At 34.6% G+C, this 22,126-nt stretch overlaps 2 protein-coding genes across 3 annotated transcripts; both read left to right on the top strand.

The window, feature by feature from the left end:
- Positions 1 to 333: 333 nt before the first annotated feature.
- Positions 334 to 4,118, top strand: LOC116132273 (probable serine/threonine-protein kinase PBL7). Of its 2 annotated transcripts, none has more exons than XM_031417927.1 (6): positions 334 to 602; positions 1,138 to 1,373; positions 1,566 to 1,701; positions 2,605 to 2,863; positions 3,020 to 3,152; positions 3,599 to 4,118. In XM_031417927.1, the coding sequence occupies exons 1-6, from the start codon at positions 449 to 451 to the stop codon at positions 3,866 to 3,868; spliced, it is 1,188 nt and encodes a 395-aa protein (XP_031273787.1). In that variant the 5' UTR covers positions 334 to 448; the 3' UTR covers positions 3,869 to 4,118. The 2 variants fall into 2 exon arrangements, with proteins under 2 accessions (XP_031273787.1, XP_031273786.1); XM_031417926.1 differs by having other exon boundaries at positions 1,135 to 1,373.
- Positions 4,119 to 18,834: 14,716 nt separating this feature from the next.
- On the top strand, positions 18,835 to 20,925 carry LOC116132268 (peroxidase 4-like). Its single transcript, XM_031417922.1, has 3 exons — positions 18,835 to 19,102; positions 19,412 to 19,600; positions 20,243 to 20,925. The coding sequence occupies exons 1-3, from the start codon at positions 18,890 to 18,892 to the stop codon at positions 20,789 to 20,791; spliced, it is 951 nt and encodes a 316-aa protein (XP_031273782.1). The 5' UTR covers positions 18,835 to 18,889; the 3' UTR covers positions 20,792 to 20,925.
- The last annotated feature ends 1,201 nt before the right edge of the window (positions 20,926 to 22,126 follow it).

The raw sequence follows: 22,126 nt of genomic DNA, 5'->3' as shown, positions 1-22,126 counted from the left end.
AAAGTTTAAATATCTAACTTTTGTCTCAAAAATACTGTACTTCTTTTTCTTCAAATTTTAAGTTTATTAACCATGACATGAAAATAGGAGTAGTGAGCTAAAAATATCATATTTATTTATTTCAAGTATTTATGGTTTGTATTATTTCAAAATAGAACAATCAGAATTCAGAAGTATTAATAAAGAGAGAATTTGGTATATAGGCTTACTTGATATGCATTGAGGAATTCAATTATAATAAAATACAGGGAGTTGCTTGTAAAAAAGACACTGTCACTTGACTATTCTCCGCGCCACAAATCGGACAAACAGAGTACACACACAGTCCCAGGCTCAGACCTTCTTCAAACTCTCTCCCTCTCTCAGTCTCTCACTCACACACTCTCTCTCCCCTTCCGTTTTCTTCTCAAATTTCTAGGTTAGGGTTTTAATCAAACCTGACTTAAAAATGGAAGACAAAGAAGAGTACAGAAGAAAAGAGCGCACCGCATTAGTGGCTATTGTGGTGTTAGCTTCCCTTGCCGTGGCTTCTTTGCTTGTCGCTTTTAGCTACTACTGCTATATGCGTAACAAGGTCTCTAAGCGCTTAAACAACCTCCAAAGTAAGTCGCATTTTAAATTTCTTTGTCAGGTATTGTATTACTGGAAATGGGGAACAAAATTTTAGCTTTTCTTCTTGTGGCTTGGAGTTTTCTTTCTTACCCACTATTTGGATGTTGAGAGAAAAAAAAAAAAAAAAAAAAACTACTTAAACAGGCACCGCTTTTTCCTTGTTTTAACCCACATTTTTCAGTGACCAGCCAGAGGTGAGGCTGCTGTTTTTACTACTTTCTTTTACTACAAGTTTCTGTGTGAAATCAGATCTTGAGGTTCTGATTTTTTTTTTTTTTTAAACCAAATAAGTCTACCTGTGATTTTTTTTTAAATAATTCAAACATTATTTTTCTTTAACTTATAATTAAAAAAAAAAAAAAAACTTGAAGATAGTTATTGTACTGAGGATGGAACTAAAATTGAAGTTTTGAGTATCTTTGTGTTATGTTGTTACTTAATTTCACCTAAAGAGTACCAAGAGTCTTTACTATTGCTATCTACCTTTGCTCGAGAAATAATGCTTCGGTTTTGCCTTTGAAGGAGTTGATCGCGAGGACAGAGGTGACCTGGGAAATTTACAAGTTACAACTGATAAAGGACTTCAGGTATTCACTTACAAGCAGTTACATTCAGCAACCGGTGGTTTCAGCAAGTCGAATGTGGTTGGGCATGGTGGGTTTGGGTTGGTGTACCGGGGAGTACTTAGCAACGGGAGGAAAGTTGCTATTAAATTGATGGATCAAGCTGGAAAACAGGGAGAGGATGAATTTAAGATGGAGGTTTGATCTAGATAAACATTTTGTCTTCTTTTGCTGTGTTTGTTAAAAATGAAATTTCCTGTCTTCTTTTTGTTCATTCTTTTCACATTCTTTGCAATTGAATGAAGCATTTTGCATGATGTGTTGTCATTTGGGGATTGCCTGAAACATGTTGGGATTTTGATTGGTAATAATTCAATTTTTCAATCATAGGTGGAATTGCTTAGTCGGCTGCATTCACCATATTTGCTGGCTTTGCTCGGTTATTGTTCTGATAATAGTCGTAAATTGCTTGTGTACGAGTTCATGGCAAATGGTGGCCTACAGGAACATCTGTACCCTATGAACGGTAACTGGTTTTTTTAGTTTCTGGTTCTTTTACCATTTAATTAAAGTATCTTCTATTGTCTTCATCCCCCATTGTAGGCTGCGCCTAAATCATGTATGCCGTTGTTACCTTCTTAAGTTTGTTGATTACTGTTTTCTGTTCTTTATTCTCTACCTAATCTAATTATTAATTAAGGGAAGTCTCCACACTAAAAGAGTACCAAGCTCTAATAAAGCATTTCTGAACCAACTGATTGGAAGGGGATTTGGTATTAAAAAGTTAAGGGTAGATGTTCTGATGAATCATGAGTAAAATGAAACCAAGAGCGTGATCACTGACCCTCCCCCAGATGATTACTCCGAAATTTCTTTGAATTGATTCTTAACATTGGTAAATGTGTTTTCTCATCAGCTTTTTTTTTTTTTTTTTTTGAACTCCTGTAGCAACATCCTTTATATTCTTGATGTTCTTGAGCATTCTCTTAATTTCCTCTGTACTTTTTGCTAGTTAAATTGTTAATCAAGCTTGCTTCTTATTAAAAAAAGAAAAGAAAAAGTAAAGCTTGATAATAGAACCTTAGCAACTAAACAAAAAGTAGTATCTTCAATCACAAGAAAGTGATTCACGTAAAAAGAATTTGCGCCAAAATTTAGCAACATGCTTGAGCCTTCTGTGAGTATTTTCAGCATGTAAACTTAATTTTAGTGCCCTTAACTGTCTTTATATTGTTTGAGATATAAGGAGATTTGATTGGGGTAGTGAAATCAAAAGTGAGCAGAGATTTATTGTCGTATGACATTTATTAATTAGTTTATTAGCTATAAATGAGAGGAGTATTTTATGTTTTAGAATAGTAGAATGTTTTAAGTTAGTTCTGTATCTCTTCCTTTTTGGAAAATTTACAGGTGAAGTTTAAACATGCAGGTACGAACTCAGATTCCCTAAGATTGGATTGGGGAACCCGTTTGAAAATAGCTCTTGAAGCTGCTAAGGGTTTGGAATATCTCCATGAACAAGTTACTCCCCCAGTGATTCACAGAGATTTTAAGAGCAGCAATATCTTGTTGGACAAACATTTCCATGCCAAAGTTTCTGATTTTGGATTGGCCAAGCTTGGATCTGACAAAGCTGGTGGACATGTTTCAACTCGAGTATTGGGCACCCAGGGATATGTGGCTCCTGAGTATGGACTGTCAATCTTAATCTTATTCAATGGCACTAGCATTTGTTCCTTATTTAATCTTATGATGTTGTAACTACTATTTGTATATTTTTTGAATGCATATGTAAATATATCAACGCTGAACTCAATTTGCCAATGGATTTGTTTATTGTGCAGGTATGCATTGACTGGGCATCTCACGACAAAATCAGATGTCTACAGCTATGGGGTTGTCCTTTTAGAGTTGCTTACAGGCAGAGTTCCTGTTGATATGAAGAGACCACCTGGTGAAGGAGTTCTTGTATCTTGGGTGGATTTCTCTTCTTTCCTCTCCTGTTAATCTGAGCTTAATAAAATGATAGTTCATAGTATCAGCATCATTAATTGCATTTGGTTTTCTTTAAGACCATATAATCAGTCATTCTCTTTGTTACATAGAATCTCACACTTTGGCTAATTATAAGATTTGATTATGCTTAATTATTCTATGTTTGGCATTCCACATATATAATATCATAAATTTGTAGGAAGAAATCAGTATGATTCCGATCTTCCACATTCATACACAACTGTTAACCAAAAAGAAATTAATCACATGAATGGCCCAAATATACAAGGGGTCTCATTTACCCCAAATCTTCATTTATAGACTTAATTATTTTAGATTTGTCAACTATTAGTGTGCTTGTCACAATTGTCCCTTTTTTGTAAATTATTTCTTATCCTTTTTATTTTCTATTTTTCTGTTTGTGAAAGGCCTTGCCTCGGTTGACAGACAGAGAGAAGATTGTAGAGATCATGGATCCTGCATTGGAGGGTCAATATTCACTGAAAGAGTTTATTCAGGTGGCTGCGATTGCAGCAATGTGTGTGCAGCCAGAGGCCGACTACAGGCCATTAATGGCAGATGTGGTGCAGTCACTAGTCCCACTGGTGAAATATAACAGGTCAACTTCCAAAGTAGGCAGCTCTCCAAGCTTTCATGCTAACTCGCCCTTACAGGATCTCAGTAGAGCTAGCGGGTAAAACACGAAGGGCTCGTGTAAAGCTAGCGGGTGAAACTAAATAAACAACTTTATTTATCTGAGTGCCCCTCCTCTAGCTAGCTTAAGAGTTCAGTTTATCTGTTCTTCAGTCATCTGTATGGACAAGAACTAGAATATTTAGGGCCTCTAATTAGAAGTGTGTACTAAATACTAATAACTTTTACTGGCATTAATCTAAGAAAACATACCTTTTAAAGATACAACTCAAGTTATATAAAGATTATGTCTGACTGTAAATATTATTTCAGCTTTATAACTGAGAATTTTCCAATTTAACTTAAATATCTTTGCGAAATTTTAGGATATCGTTAGTGCATCATTGGTTCTTATGTCTTTGATTTCATTAATTTTCTTTGATCGACTTAAGTTATCTGTTTGTCTTGTATCGAACTTCAAAAGTCTATTCTAACATTATTGGCTTTTTTAAGTTCTTTATTGGTTCCAATTTCTGCGTGTGCGGAGGACTACCTCCCCTCGGATATTGGTTCCTTTAAGTTTTGGTTATATTTTATATTTTCTGATTCATATTTTATCTTATGTTTTATGTTTTATTTTCTGTTTAATGTTTGGATCTTGTGATATCCTTACTATTTGAGGTGATATTACACATCCAAGAGGTTGAACTCACGCACATGGACTCTTCTTCGACTTTATCTACGTTTATTGCTTCCATAAATACTAGTTTATCTAGATCTTCTTCTAAAGTAGATAGTTTGTATGAAATATCTTATATTCCAGAAAATCAAAAAATCCAAGAGACTATCTCTCCCATTGTAAATCCTTATACAACCTTTTTCAAGTCTTCGTCTTTTTTGTCTAAAACCTTTAAAACTCTTGTAAGACCTCCTAGATAGCTAGTTAAAGAGTATGTCTAGACTATTACTTTTGACAAGTGTCAAATTCCAACCACCACCCAAGAATAATATGTTACTTTAGAAATCCCTCAAGAATCTATTACTCAATAGATCCGTGAAGGATACTCTCATGTATACTTTGGCGCTATCTGGCTAGCTCTATCTTATCATGGCAGAAAATGATTTTCAGTTTCTGCCCGAATCGTTTTGTTGGACACCAGATTTGTCCAATATCAACATGCTTGTATAGGGATGGCACAGACAACTTTGAATGCTGGGACAGTCATTATGACACTGTTTCCTAATTTCAATGTCTCTTTTTGATGTTCATTGCTCCAAAGCTTTTAAAGTTCAATTACAGATCGTTGGTGCAGATTTAAATCCAAGGAGTATTGCAGCTACTTTATATTATCAAATGGTTTGGATAATCCAAGACCATGCTCTTGATCTTGCTATCCCTACGACTACTGATGTGCTGTTCCTTACTATTGACTCTCAGAATGCTCCTCACTGCATCAATATTCCCAGACAAATTTCCAGAGATGATTTGATTAAATTGTTCCCCGACTCTTGGGTGACGAGTTATGAGTCTCTTTATAAAAAAGAAACTCCGGTGGTTTCTACAGAATCTACCATGCATGATAACAATAACAGAATAATAACTATCAGATTTAAGTCCCCAACAAGTCCTAATGCTCCACCTTTGAGTTTTCGACAAACTCAATTCATGATCACTCTAGTCTTGCCAACTACAGTAGTAGGGGAACCTGGACTTTCCATTCATTCATTTCAACAATCTGGTGCTCCTGTCTATCATCAATTTGACCTAGTTACTGGCCACACTCCATTTGATCTTGACTGTCAATGCTCGAACTGCCGTGATGATCCTATTTGAGAATTAGATAAGCATTATCTTTCCAGACGAAAACATTTCAGACGAAAAAACAGACAGCTTGGTGCAGTAAAAAAGATATTCACTCCAGATTTGAAGACCATGATCCTGAAGTTGGCCTTATTTGGTCAACGATCTAGTAAATTTTACTATTATGTCAAATATTCTCCACCAGCCAGGAAAGATTCACTATCCATTAATCCTTCATGGAAAATCCCTCCGAAACCTCAACCCAAATCACCTTTTAAACTATCCAAACCTACTAAATCACCTTACTTTAAACAACCTTTACCATGTTATCAGCAGGCTCTCTAGTGGATTGCAAAAGAAAACAAACCAACCCATTCACCCCTTGTTCATCCTCCACCTGTTCAGTCCATTATGATGATTCAATCTCCTGAACCTCAAACGACAAGACAACATTTCAATTATGACACATACTTTCATTCTCTTAAGGAAACGACGACTCAACAACCAAAAGTGGTTCCTTCCAAAGTTATACAGCTTGATGGATCCACGCCAAAACTCTCCCAAGCTGAAGCAGTTCTCAATTGGTAGACTGAAAATGCTTTAGCCCAAAACAAAACCATTACCAGAATTGAACAAAAACTAGATCTGGTAGCTCAGCAGATGGACTCTCAGTCTCAGAACCACAACATGCTGATTTCTCAGTTACAAAAGCAGATTGATCAGCTCCATAAGGAATTAATACACATAATCAGCAGCTCACATGGCTATTCAGCTCAATTTCTTCAGAAGGAAGCAGAAATGAAGTCACTAAAAACCCAAATGGCATCGCTTCAGTAGGAATATCTTAAACAAAAACTCAGACAACCACAAACTTTCCCTAAAATATCTTTGGTACCAAATCCTTTTGACTCCTTAACAACATGGTCGCAACCCTCTTTTTCACCTTTCCCAAAAATTAGTCAACTTTTGGTCTCACCTCATACACCTTCTGGTGCTGTTCAAGCTTTTGGCAACACTGAAGGGTTATACGCCAAGCTCCGCAAAGAACGTGATGAAAAGATCAAGCTCGAACGGGAACAAAAGAAGCGAGAAAAATATTTTGCTAAACCGCAGACCCCATCTGCTGATATACCTGACTCCTTCTCTTCCAGTCGCTCAGATCCTCCATCTCCTAAGTCTTATCGTCCTTTATCTAAGGATAAGGCTCCAATGCAAATAATGATGATGGAAGACCGCCAAACTTCTGCTAATCCTGACTCTTTAGAAAATCCTGTCTCTTCCAATTTTATGAGCTCTTTTTTTAGAGACATGGCAGAAAGACAACGTCTTGCAGCTTCTAGTATTTCTCAGGATTCTCTATCTACCTTCCAAACAGAATCAGCAGCTGATATACCATCGACTGATGAATCATTTGAAAGTGGCTTTGACTCTGAAAGTAATACTTCTGATTAACATCCTAATGTTTATCCCCAACTAATGACCCATCAACCTGAATCATCAAGACCACCTGTTGTTTCTGAGGTTGATGACGAGATGCCTGAAGGTGATGATTCCATCCCAGATTCTTCGCCTATGTATCGACAATCCTGTCATACTACGGCTGAACGTGACTCTTATACAACTTCAGCAAAGCTCCACACTTTTACTGTTGATGATTTTCCTCCACACAAATGGAGAACTCAGATGTATGAATTTCAAGCCTGGTTACAAGCTGAGATACTTAAAACCTAATGCCCAAGTTTCTACTGTACTTACGCAATTTACAGCTAGATTTGGTGGCATTCTTCGTGATTGGTGGATAAGTCTTTAGGAGTATAGACAAAATTTGCTCATCCAAATGCTAGATATTAATCAAGCTTTGTATCTCCTGTATGATAAATTTTGTGGATTACCTCACCTTTATAAGAACTAGGTCAGAGAAGAGTTTTTAAGATACGATGCTGTATCTTAAAAAGAAAGATCTTGACATGCATTACAAAGAAATGGTAAAAAGATATCATATACTTAGGGGTATGGATGATCCTAACATGAAGCAAACCTTTTTAGCATCTATTCCAGAATCCCTAAGTCATGAAGCAACCAAGCTTATATAGTCCCAGAACAGACAACTTGGCTCCACTTCTCTTGGAGAAATTTATCAGTTTGTCCTTCTTGCTCTGGAAAAGCTTTGTTTTCAAAAACAATTTTTTGACGATTATCAGAAGCGTTCTAAGCAGCTGACAAAGGTTTGTCAAAGACTAGACTTGCAGATCAAGTGTAAATCAGATCACTCATGTTCTTATCCTACCAAGAAGAAGTTTCATTCCAGACACATCAGGTTTTCTCCACCTAATGCTCCTGCCAGACGCATATTTTGACGTTTCAAGCACTGTAAGTTTCTTTGAAAAAAGAAACGCAGAGGCAAACGCTCTAATCGGTGTTATTTATGCAACTGCCCTGGTCATTTCGCCAAAAATTGTCCAAACAAGCCCAAACAATCAGCCAAAATGATGCAACAGCTTTCTCAGCTCACTGATATAGATTTTTCTGATGATGATGTTAAAAGTTGGTTTTCAATGGATGAAGAACCCACTTTAGACATTATTTTCCAATTTGCAGCTATTGATACTAAGTTCTCTGATTCAGATGATTGTCACTATTTCTACCATATCCAACAGATACCACAATCCCTTCCATCATTAACTTTCTCATGTCATGTACCTATAACAAAAGTTCAGATCTTCCCCACTAAATATTCCAATCCCATTTCAGTTATAGCATTTTTTGATACTGGTGCTACTCGTACTATTATCAACCCTAAGATCCTCCCAGCCTCTCAGTAGAAACCTCATCAGGAAGTTTTTTACACTGCTAATAGTGATACTTTCACTACTCATCTGATCAGCAAACCCATTAAAATCTAAATTTTCCCAGGATGTTTCACTTTACATAAAGTTCTTGGTTCTGATCTACCTAGCAAAGATATAGTTCTAGGTTTTGATGTTTATTCTAAACTCAATAAACTTAGAATCCTCCCTGATAGTGTTCGGTACAAGATGTTTTTCCAATCTTGGACCACTTAGCCTAATTTATTCCAGATTGAAGGCAATCTTATTGAGCAGATCAAGACCCAGCTTATTTCTCGCTCTTGTGCAGACTCTCATGCAGATTTTCTCACTAGATGTGCTCATCCATTATGGAAGAATTCGGATTTCTTTATCCATCTTCCATTCATCAAGAGCGAAGATATCAATCCCACTAAAGCTAGTCATTCAGGCATATCACAAGAACATCCCAGCCTAGCCCAACAAGAATGTACTCAGCTTTTATCTCAAGGATTGATCGAACCCACAAATTCTCAATGGGCATGTGAAGCTTTTAATGTCAATAAACGTGCTGAACAAGCCAGAGGAAAACGCAGACTTGTTATCAATTATCAGCCATTGAATTTCTTTCTTCGTGATGATAAATTTCTTCTGCCTTTCAGACAAGTTCTCTTTGCAAATCTCCATAATGCAAAGATGTTTTCCAAATTTGACCTCAAAGCTGGATTTTGGCAACTTGGAATTCATCTGGATAATCATCATAAGACTGCTTTCTGCATTCCCAACCAACACTGCCAGTGGACGGTCATGCCTTTTGGACTTTAGGTTGCTCATTCCCTTTTTCAGAAAGCCATGACAAAGATTTTTGCTCTCCTTCTACATACATGTCTCATTTATATTGATGATATCCTTCTCTTTTCAAAAGATGAGGAATCTCATATACGTCTTCTTCGTGACTTTGCTGATATCATACACTCTTATGAGATTATGCTCTCTGAGAAGAAAATACTATTAGGGCAAACAAAGATTGATTTTCTTGGTATGGTGATTGCTGACGGCAAGTATGATCTTCAGCCTCATATTACAAATGAGTTGCAAAAATTCTCAAATGTTCTCACAACCAAGAAAGAAATACAACAATTCTGGGGAATTGCCAATTACATGCGCAGTTTTATTCCCAACATTTCTCGTTTCACTACTCCACTTTCCCATATGCTTAAGAGGAATCCTCCTTCGTGGTCTGAAAAGCAAACAAATGCAGTCAAGAGTCTTAAGCGCACTTCCTTCCATACATAGCTATTGAAGATTCCTTCTTCTGGGAAACGTATTCTTCAGACAGATGCTAGTGACACACATTAGGGTGCAGTGCTTTTTGAACAAGATGATGACAAGGCACGACATTTGTGTGGATACCAGAGTGGACAATTCAAACCACACCAGCAGCGTTATCATTCTACTTTCAAGGAAGTATTAGCAGTAAAAAATGTCATTGAAAGGTTTGAATTCCACCTTGTTGGACATCATTTCTTTGTTGAAACGGATATGAAGTCTTTTGATCAAATGTTTCGATTCCACAAGAAAAAAAGTTTCGCATCAACAATTACTTCGATGGGCAGAATGGTTTAGCAAATATTCCTTCACAGTCCAGCATATCAAAGGTCACACCAACACTATTGCAGATTACTTATTCAGACCTAAAACTAAACACGTCAGTTTCATAAACCCTAGATCCAAACCTCTTCCTTGTTTTATGTTCCAACCATTAACCCAGTCCATTTCCTGTTCATTATCTTCTTCATCAAACCATACTCCAGACGTACCTCCTAAATTCGATGACCTTGTTCGAACTCGTACCATTGATGAAAATGCTATTACCCTCATGTTTTCTTATCAGATTCAATGCATTGAAAAATGTGGACAATCCATGTATGATCTGTTAGGTGTCCATCCAAATTACCTCTTTTAAAAAATCTTTTGTTTACCTCCAGGTCTTGATATCATATTTCTAGAAGAATTATTATGGTTCTTTTGATATATGTTACACCAGTACCACATTGCCATTCAATTCCCGATCCATCATATGTTGAAAATAATTTCTCAATATCAGTCATCCTTAATCTCTGAATTACGCTATTTGATGGTCTTTCTCAGATGGTTCAAAACCCTAGACAAATGAAAATTTGTGTTTGCTCATCAGCTTGCCCGGTACAAAGGTCCCTTGTCTACCAAAATGGCATGGTCTATCATGTTTTTCCATAGACATCACTCCATCAGATCCGATGGCCTATATTTTTCACAGCATTAAGTCACATTTCATCGGTATTATCCATATGACCTCATCCATAATATGTTTAACCATGCTGTTGAGACTAGATCAATTCAAAAAATCCTTTTTGAAAAAAATCAGATCATTCCAGATGAAATATGGCCATCCTTTCGTGATGATGCTCCGTGGGAACTCTTCCCTCCAAACTACACCAAGAAATTACTCCAAGCCAAACAAACATGCATACGTTCCATCACTGCTCAATTCGATGCCAATTCAGATTATCCATAATAGTGGTACCCAGAGTCGCAGCCAAATAATGTGCAAGAAGAAGAGCTTCAGTAGTCTCGTGATTACTATCTCCATAAATCCAGGCGACAACAGTACATGCATGCACCAAGTACCTCTGCAACGCAGACATCTTAGTTTCCATATATTTCTCTGGATACTCATCCAGATACATCTTCTCGGCAAATTCTTGCTGACTGGATTCAATTAATGGGTTGTCTCGACTTCTAGGATGAAGACTCGTGACACGTTACCAACTTGTCAGATGATTAAAGCCCTGCGTGTCTTAAAATAAAAAGTTGTGTCCTTTATGAAAATAGTGGTGGATTAAATGGCAGTTTGCCAGTTCAATGTAATATCTTCCTATATCTTTTGTAAAAGTCAAGTATTGTAGGTTAATAAATGTAATTAAAAAAAAAAAAAAAAAAAAGCCAAAAAGTCAAAAAGTTTAGTCATGTATTAAATAATTCATTTATGAGTCTTCCATGGGTTGTATATCTCTTATCTATAAATAAAGTTTATTACCTTCTCATGGAGGAAGACCTTTGTAAAACTCTTGTATATTTCTCTTGCTCAAGAATCTCTCACTTCTCCCTTGCATATTTTCTTTAACCATCTTTACCATAGTTCTTTCATGTTTCTTTCATCTTTCTAAACTTTCCCTCAACCTCAAGGGTATTGTAATATTCCGATAATGTTATGGATAGCAAAAGATCCCATATATGTTTTTAATTTATGTTCTTTGACATATTTAATATATATGTTTTTCATTTATGTTCTAGTTCTTCATTTATGCATATGTTCTTCATTTATATTCTTGTTCTTCATTTATCTTTTTGGTGTGTTTAATTTTCACTAGCCCTTTTAGATGATGTTAGAAGTTGTGTGGGTGTACGTGTGTGTGGGATAAAAGGAGGGTCTTGACCATGATTTCAACCAATCGTTGTATTGTTGATTGGTTTCCCTTAGGTTGGCTATTATAGTTTCCCACATGCCTAAACTACACAATCTTCTGACAACATCTCTAAGGTCTAGTAACCCGTATGAATTTCTTTCTTCGTGATGATAAATTTCCTCTGTCTTCCAGACAAGTTCTCTTTACAAATCTCTATAATGTAAAGATGTTTTCCAAATTATTTTGGATAAGGTACATTCAAACGTCCATTCAAATCTTTGACCTCTTCTTCGTGTGAACTTAGTGGCGGATCCAATTAATGACTCAACTTTTAAAAAAGTTCATATCTTATATTTATTTAAATTTTACACTTATAGAATTATGAGATTTTGGAAACGGCCCCCATGGTAAGTTTGGATTTTGTTTTTGTAAAACCCTATTTTTAATTCTAATATATATATTTCATATTTTTTGTGATTTTTATTTTTATGCAAGGGGATCTGTTAGTTTTTAAAAGTTTTATTAGGAGTGAAAATGAAAGGAATAAAAACTGTTGGGTTTGCATTTAACTGAGAGGAGAAATTTGGACATTTTTACATCAAAAAGCTAATGTGGCGAGGTCATGGTGAGAATAAAAGAATCTTGCCATAGTTTCATAATTCAAAGAAGCTGTTTTATATATAAACTGGGTTGTTCGCCAAAAATGAAGAAGAATAGAGAAAAACCCATAAAGAAGAAAGGAAGAAGAAGCAAAGGAAAAGGAAAGAGAAAAGAGAGGGAAGAATGAGTTTGGTCAGTTTTATTCATTTGATTTTTCTACACTTGAGTTGATGGTATATGAGAACCAGGCTGAGATTTATGTCATTGACATACGTTCTTGTGATGAATTTGCTGAGTTACAAGGAATTAGTGATTTGGTTAAGAATTTAGTTCGGTTTAAAAAAGATATTTTACATACGTTAGTGTATAAGTTTGTGAAAGTTGCATTGGTTTTACCAATTGCGATTGTGACTGTTGAAATGGCTTTTTCTACAATGAATCTTGTGAAAAGTCGGTTATGTAATCGAATGGGAGATCAATAGATGAATGATTGCTTGGTCACCTATATTGAGAAATATGTATTTGATACAATTGACAATGAGATGATTATCCAACGTTTTCAAAATATGAAAACTTGTTGAGGATAATTATAGAAAAATTATTTTATTGTTATAAAAATTATGTTTTTTAAGGTATTTATTTGTATTTTATAACTTTTTATTTAAGCTCATCGTAAAAAAAAAAAAAAAAAAAAAGTAGTTATGGTTGGTTTAATTTTTTATATTTTGACGATAGAATAAAATTTGTGGATCCGGTACTATATGAACTTGTCGTGTCAGTCTCTGTTCGGCTCCGGAGATTGGACATATCTCAGTGGAACAGGATATCAATATAATTATTGCTGATATTTTGACAAAGCGTTCTGACCCGTATGTTGTTTTAAATTGTCTTTAAAGTCAGAAAGTTTTAAGACATTAAGACTTGCGTGCAGTTCTGTCGGTCTGTGACACAATCAAAGCATTATATCCTGAATCTTATTATATATTTATTCTCCGAAAAATTAATTATTCTAACTGTCCTGATTGCAATTAATATGGTTAAAATTTATGTATTTTGATTTCCTTTAATCATACTATTTAGCGAGGAAATATTTTGGTTTTCAACATTGCCCACTGTAATATGGTAATAAAGTTGCCCTTATAAAATAATTAATTTATTCACCGATATCTTTACCAGGAGATTTATCCCTTAAAATATGGTCCAAAATTTGACCATAATCATAACGTGCAACCCGATAACGTCACTGATATTTACTCATTATTCTAATTATTTATATGAGGCCAAAATTATCAAACCAATGAGCGAACAAATCTATTTATTCAGTTATATCTAGAGGTGAAACAAATGGGTCAGATTAAGTGAGTCAACTCTATCATGACCCGCATTAAAAATGATTCAATCTGAATCGTCACAATGACGGGTCAGGTTCAATTTCAGACGGACCGGGTTGCCATTTTGTCCTTTCTAAGAAAGGATTGCCGACCCATCAGGTTGACCCGCGAGTTGGCCGAAAAAAATAAAAATAAAAACTAAAATTAATTTGTGTTTTTGAATTCCCCTTTTACCTTGAAATATAACCGTTTTATAGCAGTTGGAGGGGTCCTTTTTGTCATTTTATTTTCCTAATTTTTTCTATAAATTGGCCCTAAACTCTCGTATTTTCTCGCAACTCAAATTCTCTCATTCTCTCTAATTTTTATTGAAATCTCTCAATTATTCTCTTAATCTCTTTGTTATCAATTTGCTCTTATTTTAATTTTTATTAGTTTTTGCAATTTTCAATTCATATTTCCAATTTTCCAATTTCCATATTCCAATTCTCCTTCTTTAATTTTTTATTTCTTCTACATCAATTTTTTTTCAACTACAATGGATAGATATTTCTCTTCTATCAATTTCAATGAGGAAGGAAACTACTATAGTCCTAATCCCGCTGAATTTACTAACATGAATGCAGGAGAAGATTCAAATAGTCCCGCTTTCCCGGTCTCAAAATCCGATACACCTCAAAATATGCCCCCGATTCCTCCCCATGCTGCTACACCTACAGCTCCCGGTGGTTCTAAAAGTCATCCTCGTAATCGTCGTCCTTGTTCAACTTCATCTCAAGCTGAAGCGGGTTCATCAACTGCTGTCGAAAGCAACAACAGACACACATCAAACGTTTGGACGCATTTCAATAAGTTTTACGAGGCAGAAAATGGAGTTCAAGTGAAGAAAGCAAGATGCAAGTATTATGGAAATGTTTATAAAGCTGATTCAGGTAATGATACTAGTACTTTAAAAAGGCATGCTAGTAAACATATTGCTCAACATGGAAATAGAGAAACCAATCAAACTCAAATAACTAATATGAGTACTACTTGACGTTATAATTCCGATGTATATAGGGAACAATTAGCTTTATATATTGCTGCAACTAATCAACCTATTAATATGGCTGAAGATAAATATTTTGAAAGATTTATTAAAAATTTATTTTTTCCAGGATTTAAAAGTTATTCTAAAACTACAACTAGAAATGATTTAATAAAATTGTTTAAGAAAATGAAATTAGAATTAAAAAATAAAATACATACTTGTCATGTTAGTGTGGCTCTAACTGCCGATATTTAGAGTGGTAGAGCTAAACAAGATTATATTTGTGTGACTAGTCATTATTTTGATAACGAATGTAAATTAAATAAATCTTTATTAAGATTTAGATTAATGGATGTAGATCATAGTGGTCAACAAATTTATAATAAAATTGTTGAAGTTTTAGAAGATTATGATATTATTACTAAAGTGATAAGTTTAACTTGAGATAATGCAAGTGCTAATACTACTGCTATAGATTTTTTTCAAAGTAATTATCCTTTTTATAATAATTTGAAGTTTTTTCATCAACGTTGTGCATGTCATATTATTAATTTAATTGTAAAAAGTGGTATGAAAACAATTAAAGAAAATATTGATAGAATTAGAGATTGTTTAGCTTTGATTACTGGTAGTAATAAAAGAAATGTTGAATTTTAAGATGCTTATATAAAATCAAATATGTCTCCTAGAACTTTTGCATTAGACATGCCTGTTAGATGGAATAGTACTTATTTAATGCTTGGTTCATGTTTACTTTATGCTAATTTAATTAGTTATTTTGTAACAAATAATAGAGGTCCTCATCATTTAGTAGAAAATGATTGACAAATAGCTAAAGTATTTCATTTTTTTCTTAAAATTTTTTACCAATCCACTTTACAACTTTCTGGTGTGTATTATCCTACTAGTCCATTGGTAATACATACAATTATAAAAATTTCATAGTTATTTACAAAAAACAAAAACAATTAAATTTTAAAAGAACCAATAAAGGCAATGAATTTTTTTTTTTTAAATATTTTAAACTCATTCTTTTTCTTTATTGTTTAGGTGCCATATTTGATCCTAGAATTAAACAAGAAGGTTTAGAAAATGGTTTGGAGACATTAACTGAAAATTTACAAAACGTAGCATTTGTCAATCAAATAGGAGAGGTAAAAAATTGTCTTGCAGAGATATATTTCCAATATGAAAACAGGTATGAGAACCCACAAAGACACAGGGAAGTTGTATTAGAAGAAACAAATGAAGACTTCTACACCTGGAGTGCAATTAATAGGCCGAAAATGAATCGAACCCGAAGCACAGGCACAACCTCCTCTTCAGAAGCACCAACGACAACAACGAATATACTGTCCGCTATGCAGTCATAGAGTAACGAGCTTCAACAATATTTGGGAACTCCCGAAATGTTACCAACATATCCACAACAAAGAGCTAACTTTGATGTCTTGGAATATTGGAAAACCAGAAAATGTATTTTTCCGGTATTATCAAGACTCGCCTTGGATATTTTTGCTGTTCCTGTCTCAACCGTCTCATCCGAACAAACATTTAGTGTAAGTGGAAGAATTTTAAATGAAATGAGGACTAAACTTTCACAAAAAATGATTGAAGTCCTCACATGTCTTCGAGATTGGGAACGGTCGCGCCATCAAGATCAATACGAGGTTGTCGACGATACTTTAATAGAATCATTTCAATTTTGTAATATAGATAATACGGATGAGGGAGGTCCTAGTTAACCCCAAAATTAGTTGTTTTGTAAATTGTAACTTGTAAATTAATTGTCAATTATTGCACTCTTTTTTCCTTACCAAGTTTTTGTCCCATTGAGTTTTTCTTGATGAGGTTTTTAATGAGGCAATAATTATTGTAATTTCTTATTTTATTTTTTGATAAATGAATAAATTTAATTGTTCGTATATTACAATTTTAATGTATTAAAATTGAATTAATATTTGAAATGTTAACCAAAAAAAAAAAAAATTGAATAGAATTGACTTATTGATATTTGAAAAAAAGTTAACTAAAAACAATTACATTTATTCATTTATAAATTGTTAATTGTTCATTTGAAAAGTTAACTAAACAAAACAAAAAAAAAAAAAAAAAAAAAATCAAAAAAGGGGGTTGACCCGGCCCGACCTGCAGCCTAACCCAGCGGGCCGAGCTGGACTAGCCAATCCCCCAAAAATGGCGGCCCTAACCCGGCCTACCTTTGTTGGCGGGCGAGTTAGGACCGACCCGCCAAAGTGAGTAACCCACCGCGAACCAGGTCGGATCGGGCCGGGCGAGTTACTTTTCCACCACTAGTTTTAGAGGTGTTCAAAAGAACCGGTTGGAACCGGAACTGACGGGTACCCTGGGTTTGGTTCCGGTTCCTACCCAGAACCAATCATCAATGGGTAGGTTGTTCCGGTTCCTATAGTTAGGAACTAGAATCAGAACTAGGAACTAAGACTAATATAAAATAAAATTAAAGATTATGAGGGTTAATTAAAACTTTTGTAGAAAAAGTAATGTGAATACATTTATATTTATATTTCATAACATTTAAAGTAAGTTGGTTTGACTTTTGAGAATTTACCTTTACAAAGTAATGGAGTTTGTAATTTTGAATTTATAATTTATAATTTTATTTTTGTTAACAAGTGCTAGGCGGTATTTGTTAGTTTTTAAGGGTTTTTTTGCTATTTTAAAAACTTTTGGGGGGTCATAAATTTTACAGGGTATCCATAACCGGAACCGTTGTTACAGGTTCTGGTTCTGGGTACCTAGGAACTAGAACTGTTGGTTCCGATTCTGGTTCCAAATTTCAAAGAATCGTCAGTTTTGATTTTGACAAAAAATGTAGGATACTCGGAATCGAACACCCTAACTAGTTGTATCTGACTCTTGACGAATTATTTATACATTCAAAACTTATTCCGACCTTAATTATTAAAAAATGAGTCAATAGTTCAGTATTAGTTAGAAAAAATCCAAAAAAATAAAAAAAATACAAGTGGACTCAAATGAGTCTATCATATACCAAATCCAAAATGAGATAAAGATCTTCGCAATAATATCTGTACATAGCTTTACAAGTAAGGTCTATAAGTCATAGGGACACTGTTAGAGACTTAATACATCAAAATATTATATGTCATTAATAAACTTTATTTGACTTTAAATGTGACTATTTCCAATTAATTAAATTTTTATGATAAAATTTCGGTTACAGTTGTTGAACAAATCAAACGTGGTGGCTCTGGGTATGACTGGTGACTAGTTGCCAATAATTAGAGCACTTTCTCATTTATATTACAATTACAAGAATAACTTGTGATTTTTTTTTAATTTTTTTTTATAATTAGGGGTGTTCGATACCTTATAACTAATCTCTTAAAACTCTGAAACTGTCAATCGAATAAGAGTTATAGTGACTATCCCTATTGGCATTAGAAGAGAGACTCAAACTCAAGATCTCTTGAATAATACACCAAAAAATCTATATCAAATTACTCGATGATAAAAAATAAAATAGTTATAAAAACTTGTGATTGATTACGAACAAAGTGATCAGTTTCGAAATTTGTAAGTGGGGTTCTTTATATTTTCTAAAACTTTTTATTATAATAAAAATTCTAAGAAACGCGAAATCATTGCATCCAGATTCATAGAAGCTAATGAATGGATCACTGTTAACATCAATAGTAAAATGCAAGAGGCAGAGAATCTTAATTTGTTTGTATGAGATGAATCTTTTTTTAATAAAAAGCAAGTCAATATTGCTACAATGTTTTTTGTTTTGAAGCATCTCCCAGTTCTCTTCTTTCAACCCCGTCGGACTCAGAATTTATGAAAACGCGTAATGGCGTTAAAGTTTGAAATTTTAACACATACAACACAAAAGCTGTAGCTAGCCATCTGTCTTCCACTCTTGCTTTGCTCTGTCTTTATCCATGCAAGTTACTTCATTTATGCCTATAAATACACAACTTTCTCAAGCTCTTTACTCACACCAGAAAGCAATTAATTAATTAAGCTTAATTTCGAGCTTAGTTTCACTAGGTTTTTACTCTACTCATGGCTTCCTTAACCCACTTTTGTCTTATAATCTCCATTATACCATCCCTTCTAGCTTCCTCTGCCAATGCGCAACTTTCTACGACCTTCTATGCAACCAGCTGCCCTAATCTTCAAACCATTGTTCGCAACGCAATGAGGCAAGCTAGTGCTAGAGATTCTCGGCTTCCTGCCCCTATTCTTCGCTTATTCTTCCATGACTGCTTTGTACAAGTATGAACCCAAATCCCGGATGCCATATTATTTTGCATGCATGTGTTCTTCACCATTTACTAGCTATATCAAATCATATTTTGCTCCAAAACACATCTGTTTAATTTATATAGTTTTGTCACGTTAAAACTTACATGATTGCACACAAGAGGTAAACGAAGGTTCTTGTACGTGTTGCATTAATAACGTAACCAGTATTTCATGCATGTTCCGGCTATCAATAGTACGGTAGTAGTTTCTATCGATAAACTTTATGTGGATGCATGTTCGAGTGATAATCTTTTATCATTTTTGACAATCTCTTTGCAGGGTTGCGATGCATCGTTGCTACTAGACGACACAAGCAGTTTTACAGGCGAAAAGACAGCAATACCAAACCAGTCAACCAGGGGTTACGAAGCGATCGACGCCATTAAAACTCAGGTGGAAGCCGCCTGCAGCGCCACCGTTTCATGTGCTGATATCCTGGCTCTTGCAACTCGAGATGGAGTCGTTTTGGTCAGTATTAAAATGTTATTTTATTATAAGATTGAATAAAAATAATATTTATATAAATTAAGATGCAGACTAGTTCTAAATTCTAATAATGGAAGTCAACGTTTTTGTTCAAATCACACTAATTTATGCATGCTAATAGAATGTATTTACCGTAGCTTTTTCAATTGCTTGTGCATGCATGGAAACGTTCCACATAGTCAACTATATCTTGGTTTAGATGGCTGTTGACCTACAATACAAAAGTTAAAAATATTAAATAATAATAATTTTGTCTAAAATTTATTTTTATATCTCTAATCTTTTATATTTCTAGGATCAAATCGGTATCATCAATCATATCATATATAGATCACTGTTAATTTACTCAATTAATGATGATTTGGTAGAATTTTGTAAAATAAATACTTAATGTTTATTTATAAATTAAATAAACCATAAAGCCAGGGTACTGTTTTTAAAGTTACACAGTGAGTCAACGGATAAACCATACATTCTCTCAGTGAATCAAGATCCTCGCCTACTATTAATTAATTAAATTTTAGACGTATATAATATGATTAACATACGGTTACTATACACTCTACTGAATCCTGATATAATTAATGAGAACAGAATTAATTAACTAAACATTTTAATTTACAGCAAGGAGGACCTACATGGATAGTGCCACTCGGCCGAAGAGATTCAAGAACAGCCAACCTCAACGCTGCCAACTCTCAAATCCCATCACCATTCGCCGGTCTCTCGACTCTCATTTCCCAGTTCGCTGCCAAAGGTCTAAGCGCCCGTGACATGACCGCGCTCTCCGGCGCTCACACGCTCGGCTTTTCAAGGTGTCTCGCATTCCGTACTCGCATATACAACGAAACCAACATCGACCCAGCTTTTGCCAGAACTAGAAGAGCTAACTGCCCGGCCTCTGGTGGCGATAACAATCTGGCTCCTCTTGACGGGACCCCGGCCGGGTTCGATCTTAACTATTACCAGAGCCTAGTGAACCGACGTGGACTGCTTCACTCCGACCAGGAACTCTTCAATGGCGGATCTCAGGATGCACTTGTGAGGACTTACAGTACTAATCGTGCTACTTTTTTTAGTGACTTTGCTGCTGCTATGGTGAAAATGGGGAATATTAGTCCACTCACGGGGACTAATGGGGAGATCAGAAGGAACTGCAGGGTGTTGAACTGATTTAGTTTCTGGAATATTGATGGAGCTATATTAAATATAAGGTGTAATGATTGAATAATTTGTCTGTATTGAAAAAGAGATATGTCGTCAAGAATCGAGAGAGACTCTTGGGTTTCATCTGGCTATCAATTTAAGTGTGATTTTGTGTTTAATGCAAAAAGTTTCTTGCCATCCCTTCTGTTCTATCTTAAGCTTACAAGAAAATAATATCTGAAATGAGTCTCATAAAAATGTTATAATTATTGCAGGATTTTCCATTCCAAAAAGAAAATCAAGATGGATCGTTTACGAAAGACGTCAGACTAAACTAAATAGGAAAATTGGCGGCGAAGGGTCCAAGAATAAACAACTTTAATAGTGGGCCTGTGTGGATGCCCAGTTTCCCCAATTGAATTCAATGGCTGGACCCTTCTGGCCCATCTCATCATCTCGACACCTCTGGAAACCTTTGGATAATTTGAATTAAAATTTTATATTTTATATTGATTTAACTATTATAGAATGATTTTGGAGCATAAGTAATGAGTAGTAAAGTCTTGTAATAAAGATTTGGCAATGCATGGTAGACAAAATCTTTCTCATCTCAACGTTAAGCCTGGGTTGGGCAAATGAACAACTTGGAATTTGGAAATGGACATTATTATGGCATTCTATAATTTTTGCTTCAGTCAAATTACTCATTTCCTATTTTCTTGTCCTTCCATTTCTATTTCTAGACTGAGATACGACGCCTAGCAAAATGTGACATACCATAAAAACTGTTTAATAAACCAAAATTTATTTGATTCTTTTTGTTCCCCTATTTTAGACGAGGATCTAGCTTGATATATAATAAATATTTTAATTTTATATCAATTATCATATAGTAATTAACAAATAAGAAAACCATTAGAAGATAATTTTAAGATTTTAATGGATTAATTGAAATGCACATAAATTAATTCCGATATCCCAATTATTAAAATCATTATTTTTGTTTGAAGATGAATGATTAGTTATTTTATTTTTATAAAACATAAGTTAATGCATTAAACGGTACATTAGTGGTCCTGATTACTTACCCAAAGACTTTTTTAAATCCGATAATTACGTAATTAAACACAATGAAATAAATGAGATTATGAATAGATCAACAATATTAATGAACGTAGCTCAAAAATTAATCACCAACGGATAAAGATAGGAAAAGAAACAAGAAAGAGGATTGGTGCGTGGAGAGCACAGCACTGAACAATCGCGTGGGTGAAGCCAAAAAGCAGTGTTGTCTTGTTTGTTTGTTAATGTAATGAAACGAAATGTAATGTAAAATGTGAAGTAACAAAAACCAAAATAGAA

This window comes from Pistacia vera, unplaced genomic scaffold (genome assembly GCF_008641045.1).
Source record: "Pistacia vera cultivar Batoury unplaced genomic scaffold, PisVer_v2 Contig25, whole genome shotgun sequence".
NCBI classification, from domain to species: Eukaryota; Viridiplantae; Streptophyta; class Magnoliopsida; order Sapindales; family Anacardiaceae; genus Pistacia; species Pistacia vera.
The sequence above is the reverse complement of the archived record's forward strand: the minus strand, read 5'-3'. Positions and strand labels throughout refer to the sequence as shown.

Bases quoted from the DNA above. Each gene is read 5' to 3' on its own strand.
- LOC116132268 (XM_031417922.1), top strand. From the start codon at position 18,890: ATGGCTTCCTTAACCCACTTTTGTCTTATAATCTCCATTATACCATCC. The intron at 19,103-19,411 runs GTATGAACCCAA...ATCTCTTTGCAG, and splicing joins TCCATGACTGCTTTGTACAA to GGTTGCGATGCATCGTTGCT. The intron at 19,601-20,242 runs GTCAGTATTAAA...TTTAATTTACAG, and splicing joins CTCGAGATGGAGTCGTTTTG to CAAGGAGGACCTACATGGAT.
- LOC116132273 (XM_031417926.1), top strand. From the start codon at position 449: ATGGAAGACAAAGAAGAGTACAGAAGAAAAGAGCGCACCGCATTAGTG. The intron at 1,702-2,604 runs GTAACTGGTTTT...TTAAACATGCAG, and splicing joins ACATCTGTACCCTATGAACG to GTACGAACTCAGATTCCCTA. The intron at 2,864-3,019 runs GTATGGACTGTC...TTTATTGTGCAG, and splicing joins CAGGGATATGTGGCTCCTGA to GTATGCATTGACTGGGCATC.